Here is an 8,059-nt window from a genome sequence, read left to right as displayed (position 1 = left end):
AGAATTCCAAAAAACCCTGGAAAGTTTCCAAAATTTCTGGAATGTTTCCAAAATTTATTGGACATTTTCCACCTTTCTGTAGTAACCCTAGTCATAAGTAATCCTTTTAAGTAACTAATTTGACATAAACACCATGTTAACTGTGTGTCTGACAGGCCGTCACTGATCCAGCACGCAAGTCTCTGGGGCTTTAGTCCTGGGCAGAGGGATCCTCCAGACTGAGGGAGAGACTGCGGGATGGAGATGGAGCGTTACCTGGGCGCTCCAGCCAACGCCACCAACACCACCGCCACCCCGGGGTCGACCTTCGGCGTGGAGCTGCTGACGGGCGTGGTGGTTCTGCTGTCGCTGCTGACACTGCTGACGGCCGTGGTGAACGGCGCTGTCATCGCAGCCATCTGCACCACCAAGAAGCTCCACCTCCCTGCAAACTACCTCATCTGCTCTCTAGCCGTCACTGATTTACTGGTGGCTGTGCTGGTGATGCCCATCAGCATCCTCTACATCACCACCGAGACCTGGCTGCTGGGGCCGTTCGTGTGCGAGGCGTGGCTGAGCATCGACATGACCTGCTGCACTTGCTCCATCCTGCACCTGTGCGTGATCGCGCTTGACCGCTACTGGGCCATCACTAAAGCCATCGCGTACGCCCGCAAGAGGACGGCCCGGCGTGCCGGTGTCATGGTGGCCACCGTCTGGCTCATCTCCATCTTCATCTCTATTCCGCCTCTCTTCTGGAGGCAGCGAGGGGACGGCACGGGCCCGCAGCAGTGCATCATCGAACACGATCACGTGGGCTACACCATCTACTCCACGTTCGGTGCTTTCTACATCCCCATGACTCTCATCCTCATCCTGTACTCCCGGATTTACAGCGCCGCCAAGACGCTGTACCAGAAGCGTGGCTCCTCGCGCCACCTCAGCAGCCGCAGCACCAACAGCACCAACTCGCTGAAATACTGTCGCGTCACACACGCCTTCTGCATCTCGGACGTCTCCACCTCTGACCACACCACGGAGTTTGACCGCAACCACGCCGCCGTCCGTGTGCCACCAGAGCCGCTGGATCTGGACGAGAGGAACCAGATCTGCACGTCTCGGGAGAGGAAGGCAGCTCGGATTCTGGGGCTCATCCTGGGAGCCTTTATCCTGTGCTGGCTCCCGTTCTTCCTGAAAGAGCTGCTGGTGGGATTAAATGTGCCCAACCCATCGCCTCAGGTGTCTGATGCACTCACCTGGCTGGGATATATCAACTCGCTCATTAACCCACTACTGTACACCAGCTTCAACGAGGACTTCAAGCAGGCTTTCAAGAGACTGTTCAGGCGGAAGGAGCACACATAAGCACACATACAAACTTTACTGGAAAATTACCTGTAAATTGCCATAAAGAGATCATGTGTGAACAGGCCCTTTTAAAAAATACCGGTAAATTCGTGGGAGTTTACCGGTTTGAGAAGTTGTAACATTACCAGTAAATTGCTGGAATGATTCTGTGTGGATGCAGAATGAAGATGACCAGTATGAGCATGAATGAGTTCAGAACACACTGACGTAAGAGGTCTACTCTGGGCCAATCCAGAGCCAAAGAAATTCAAACTTCAGTGGCTCTAGGCCAATCACAACATTCTGACGCAGATGACTGATTTACGCCGCACTGCTTAGTTCGGTTTGAAGTCATCTAATACGAGGTCTCTGGGCCAAAAGCAGCTGCATGAATGTGAATGTTTGACACAAAAATGAAAACATCAACAAAAACACTGACCGTGCTAGCCCTCAATCTATTTAAAAACACAACACCGGGAGGCCAGCCGTTTAGAGGTCATTTCCGGTTAATGATGTCACAGAATTTACCGGTAATTTGTTTGAATGGTGCTTTACCGGAAAAAATACAGAACGCCATTGCCTGTGTGAACAGCACATTTTTTAATTTACCAGTAAAGTCATTCCGGTAATTTTACGGTAATTTACTGTTTTTACTGTGTGAAAAGGGGCTATAGACACGCATCCGTTCAGGACATTCTGGAACTCCATTGGAGCTGGATTCGTATCTTATCTTAAAGTTTAACAGCAGTATGGAAAACACATGATGCGGGAAGAGCTGATTACCTTGTTTTAATAAAATCCAATGAAAATCCACTGCCTGCTTTTCTACAGCACATTATCATCTGATTACTGAGCAATGATGTGAAATGGCTTGACAGGTGTATGTACTGTTCAAACAAGAGGTTTGGGAGGGACACATCCTAAGGGCTCATCTTGTGCTTTTTTATGTAACCAATAGGCTTCAGGTCATGTTCATAGAGGGGTGGAGACATTCTCATGCTGGGGAGCATCTGATTGCTCAAAATCAGTGTAGTCATCTACATTTAAATATGCTTTTCACGAAAAGAAAGACTATACAAATACTAATACTAGTAAACCCCAGTACATTAACACAACTCAAAACCATTAAGACAACTGATTACCTTCATTTTTTTAAATTAATGAACTTTAAGTTTCAATATTTGGATTATATGCAGAGTTGTTGGGTCTGCATAACAAAATCACACAAACCCTCACAAAATGCATTATTTAGAACCGTTATATCATTGGCAGAATGTAAAGTATTATAATACAAGCATTTCAGTCAAATATAATTGATGAAGACAAGAAAAAAGAAACTAAATTACAATGTCACTTGCAATTGCCGCTTGCACGTTCTGCTACCTGTGACATCACTTGCATTCGACACGCATCGTGTGTGTTGCCAATGGAGACGAGACGCTGTGGTGCTTAAACGATTAAAACTAATTTAGTACAATAACGAACAGGGTCCTGCAAGTCATCTGTAGAAGAAAAAGACAAGACGTGCAAAGTGCAAAGTTTCTTGTTAAGTGTTTTCCTCCCGCAGAAAACCATAAACACTTAATATGGCTTAATGTATTAAGATACATTAAGTGCAATTAAAATATAAAATTTGTTGTATAGTTATTATTAAATGTACTACAAGGCAAGCAGACGGCCATGAACACAATACGCAAACTTTCACTTGTCCTCCCATACAGCAAAATGCTCAATATGTGGCATAATGGACTAAATTTAATAATAATATAATAATAGTAAGGGACTGAAGGGTATTCTGTAGTCTTTGACTAAGATGATAAAGACAATTCATCAGCCTATAAGTCTTGTTAACACAACGATACAGACCAGCAGATATGAACGTGCATTATGAAATGCATTAAGTGATATTAAAAGGATGAAATGCATTAAATTGCACGTTAAACGTTTTCCTCCCATAGAAAATCATTTTAATTAAAACATAATATTGCTGAATGGACAAAGACAATGATATAAAAGAGCTGTAGACCGTTTATTCTATCTGGAAAAATGCTTAACGTGAAACTTTGCATGTTGCGTTTATTCGGGGTTCACCGGCCTGTATATTAGTTATGTATATTTTAATAAAGATGAGGAGCATATTGAGTTGGCTCTTTATCATCTTAGTCCATTATGCCACATTATCCCACGTTTTGCAGTATGGGAGGAAAATACTATATACATATTCATTATATTAATAAACTGTATATTGAATTTTATCTTTTAATAGCACTATCTTAATACATTAAGCCATATTAAGTGTTTATGGATTTCTGTGGGAGGAAAACACTTAACAAGAAACTTTGCACTTTGCACGTCTTGTCTTTTTCTTCTACAGATGACTTGCAGGACCCTGTTCGTTATTGTACTAAATTAGTTTTAATCGTTTAAGCACCACAGCGTCTCGTCTCCATTGGCAACACACACGATGCGTGTCGAATGCAAGTGATGTCACAGGTAGCGGAACGTGCAAGCGGCAATTGCAAGTGACATTGTAATTTAGTTTCTTTTTTCTTGTCTTCATCAATTATATTTGACTGAAATGCTTGTATTATAATACTTTACATTCTGCCAATGATATAACGGTTCTAAATAATGCATTTTGTGTAATTTTTGTGTAATTTAGTTTCTTTTTTCTTTTCTTCACCACCTGGCTACTGTTGTAAAATGTTGAGAGATTCAAACAAAAGATAATAAATAAATAGAGCAAAATAAAAAATAAAAAAGACTGCAAGTGACGTCACTCTGGGAAGCGCAAGTACTGAGAGTGCAAGTGCAAGTCTCCAGTCAGACGCTATTGATATATTTGCACATTTCGAAAAGATACAGCTTCAGTGACAGCTTTTGTACCTTTTTTCTGAGCGTGTGGAGTGTAAATTCAGAGAGCACCAGCGTGTGGTTTGTGTGTTGGAGGTCAAGTTACACTCACAACAGCACTTCTGACTGTATCTGTCTAATTGGCAGATTTAATTAGCTCATAGAAGGGGTTTATTATAGTCTGTGAGGATCAGATCGCTGGGGTGTCAGGAGGACCCACAGACAACACTCCACAAACCCAAAATATCAAGGAGACTACACTATGAGTGCATTGTCTCTGTGGAGAGCAGTGAGCTTGAGCTCTAACACACACACACCACATTTATTTGCATTTACATTTATGCATTTAGCAGACGCTTTTATCCAAAGCGACTTACATTGCATTCAAGTTACAGTTTTTACATTTTTTTATCAGCTCTTGATGCTCACAGCTCACAATGACAGGTCACAGAGTTACAAAAAAACTCTCTAAATTTCCAAGCACATTTAAAGAGACAAGTTCATTCAATTCAAAAGCAATAGAAATGTCTGTGCTCATCAAGGTTAATTGGTTTCAACTAATTTGTGTCAAACTTTCCATCCGTTTGACGATATTAAAATGCCATAACCCTATGACCAGGGTATACTAATAAAGATACTGAAGTATTTTTGTTGTTGTTAATAAATGATTACGCTGTGTTTGAACAGTACAGACTGCTTTTGACAATGAGATTTTTTCTTTTTGCTTTTTTTGTGGAACATAAAAGATGATGTTTTGAAGAATTTGGGTAACCAAACAATTGCTGGTACACCCTAAAAAATGCTGGGTTAAATACAACCCAGCGCTGGGTAAAATATGGACAAACCCCAGCGATTGAGTTGTTTTCAATCAACAGTTGGATTAGTTTTTTACAATCACTTTGCTACTATTTTCAGATCCTTGATGTCATTTTTCACAACTCTAGACACAAAACGGTTATCACTTGTAACACAAGCTGTCTAATGTTCAAAACATTGCATTGTGCATCACATCTTTAAAGAAATCTTGCACAATCATTGGTTCAAATTTTTTTTTACTGTGAAATACCATTGAAACATAACTATAGATCAGCCACACACAAGCAACCGATAGTTTCACTGTGTCATTGTTTGTACAATCATTAAATATAGTAGAACAGAATAGATGATACAGGTTTCATTATGGTACTACATGTAGAGTAAATACATCTCTGTAAAAGTACTGCAGTAGTAGAGAGAATAATACAGACACAGTGGACTCATTGAACAAAGTTTGTAATATATTGATGCAAAACACTACAGTACAATCACAACATAGGTTTATCTGAATCAAAGCAAAAATACAGTAATTAGCTATGAAATAGAAAAAAAGAAAAGACAGTACTGTAAAACATCAAATGCAGTGTTCCTCAACTTGCTTGTACTGTAAGAAACAAGACAGGAGTGATTGCTGTACTTCTACATTGTCATCAACTCTGTGTTGTGGATTTGGCCACAGGTTCTCATCTACATCACAATGGATGTTTTCATTAGCCAAACATCTGGGAAAAAACCTTCGGGCATGGCCAATCCAGGCCTGACACTGGTCTGCTGTGATGTCATTGCAGGCGTCATCCATGGCCTGGAGAAGAGGGACTTGTTCATGAGGGTGTCTATCATGAACCTTCCATCTCCATGCGGAGAACAATTCCTCAATCGGGTTAAGGAAGGGAGAGTATGCGTCCACGTTGTCCAGGTACTTGGATGGTTGCCCGCTGGCCAATGAAATTCAGACCTCTCCTCCTTGTTTTGGAAAGAGATTTAGAGATTACTGTACAATGTAGAATTTTTGGGAACGTTTTACAACAGCCATCTTGAAACTGAACTTACCTGAACATACTCAGTCCTCATTTGCTTCTCTCTGTCTGCATTTCTTTCATGAAACTCTAGATGGCGCAGTCCAATGGGTCAAACTCCATCGGGCATAATGACATCATCAAATGAGCTTGCTGCTCAACATTCAAATACTTGGCTAGTGCTTAATGTAGCGGTTGCAGAAACCCTCCAACTTCCCCAGCTCCACCTGTAGATCTGCTACGGGGAGATTCATGTATGTTATATATGGGGTTATTTCATACATGTTCAGTGTGCAGCAGCAGTATGTTGTGGATGTATTGGCAGCAGCAGCGTAGCAGATCTATTCCGCCAAGACCAATTACATTACCATGCTAAACCCGCAGAGAGTTGTCTCGACAGAACTTGAATTTAACCATCTGGAATTTACTGAAACTGACCGATTGTTAAGGACTGAAACGCTGTTGACACATACCTTTAAGGATTTCTATGATTTTTAATCTTCAGTTTTATGAAAACCATAAGTCCGATCAGTTAGAAAAGATATAGCACACCCGGCGAGATCAGTCTGAAGATCTGGGCTGAGTTTGGAGTCTGTAGAGTTAAAGCTCTAGGAGGAGATAGAGTTGTAAATTTAGTCTCAGAAGAATAAGAAGAAGAAGAAGTTTATTAGCATTTCAGTAAGTTGGCTTTCTCAAGCTAATATTAATAATAATAATGATCTGTACTGCGTTAGGCTAACTGAGACTTGTAATAGCACTTACAGGTTGTTGATTGCTTCTGTTGTCCTCATTTGTAAGTCGCTTTGGATAAAAGCATCTGCTAAATGACTAAATAAATAAATAAAGTTGATTCATAGAATTTACCCGGATAAGTGCTCTCTTAAAACACTTCAGAATGATATTAATACCAACTGTTCTTTCTGTTTAGAAAACAATGAACCGTATTTACATTTATTCTGGAGTTGCTCACAACATCATTTTGGTGTGACATTCTTGACTTTATCAAATGTTATGCTAATTTTAAGTTTACTTATAGAAATGTCATTTTTGGCTTTCATGAATGTGAAAAAAGTGATGCTTATTTTATAAACCTTATTTTCCTTTTAGCTAAATATCATATTCATGTACATTTTCTAAATGCAAACCTTTTTTTTTTACGATTCAAACTTGAAATGAAAAATTATTTAGATTCTATTGAGTTCTCTACGAACTTGAAAGCCATAAGAACAGTGACTTTATGGAAGGACTGGGCACTTCCTCTGGACTGAAAGACTGTGTCCCGAGCGGGTGTTGTGTTTTGAAGATGACAATTGTTGTTGTTTTTTTTGGAGTAAATTTTTTGTTGTTGTTGTTTTTCAGGCATTCAGTAAAAAAAAAAAACCCGCACGCACACATGCACGCGCAGACACACACACACGCACGCGCACGCTGCAGAGAGACTGGTGCTGATGTTGACGTCGCGGCCGCACTTCTATCCAATCACTATAGTATTTATTGATCAGCAGACAGACGGGTTTTAGCCTGATAACGGATCTGAAGTTGAATGTATAACTGTAAGTGATAATATCTATATTCGATGGTAAAGAGTTTAACTCTCTAAACGTGAATTATATCTGTTGAGGGAGATGACACGAAGACTATATCACTGCAACTCTGAAATCAGCACAATTCAATTATTTCATCAAAATATATTTATATCTATACGATCCTGTCTTTTCTCCTTTAAACGGTCCAGATTGGTATATACTTTAAAGACTTGTTAGTGTTGACTCTGTATTATGTTCAATATGAACTTCTCCAAAGACTTCTGTGTGAAAGTAAGAGCATTATTGTTGTTGTTAATATTTTAATTGTCGTATTATCAACAGAATTAAATACCTATAATTACGATGCTTAATCTGATCACTTATATTGGGCACTTTTTTTGCATTTAAATTCTGATTGTTGACATTGAAAATGATGCAGGTGTTTTTGGAAGGTATCGGTTAATTTCTGGATTGTTTTGACAGTGTCTGCATATTTTAATCATATTTTAGTTCTCTTTAATG

At 39.9% G+C, this 8,059-nt stretch overlaps 1 protein-coding gene across 1 annotated transcript; it reads left to right on the top strand.

Moving 5' to 3' along the window:
* Positions 1-237: 237 nt before the first annotated feature.
* Positions 238-1,344, top strand: LOC306880298 (5-hydroxytryptamine receptor 1E-like; the record flags this gene model as incomplete). The annotated part of the gene is made up of 1 exon (XM_079433753.1): positions 238-1,344. One exon carries the CDS (start codon positions 238-240, stop codon positions 1,342-1,344), a length of 1,107 nt encoding a protein of 368 aa, XP_079289879.1.
* Between the last annotated feature and the right edge of the window lie 6,715 nt (positions 1,345-8,059).

Source organism: Barbus barbus (genome assembly GCF_936440315.1).
Source record: "Barbus barbus genome assembly, chromosome: 14".
NCBI lineage: Eukaryota > Metazoa > Chordata > Actinopteri > Cypriniformes > Cyprinidae > Barbus > Barbus barbus.
Note: the sequence above shows the minus strand (reverse complement) of the source record. Positions and strands in the feature narration are given on the sequence as shown.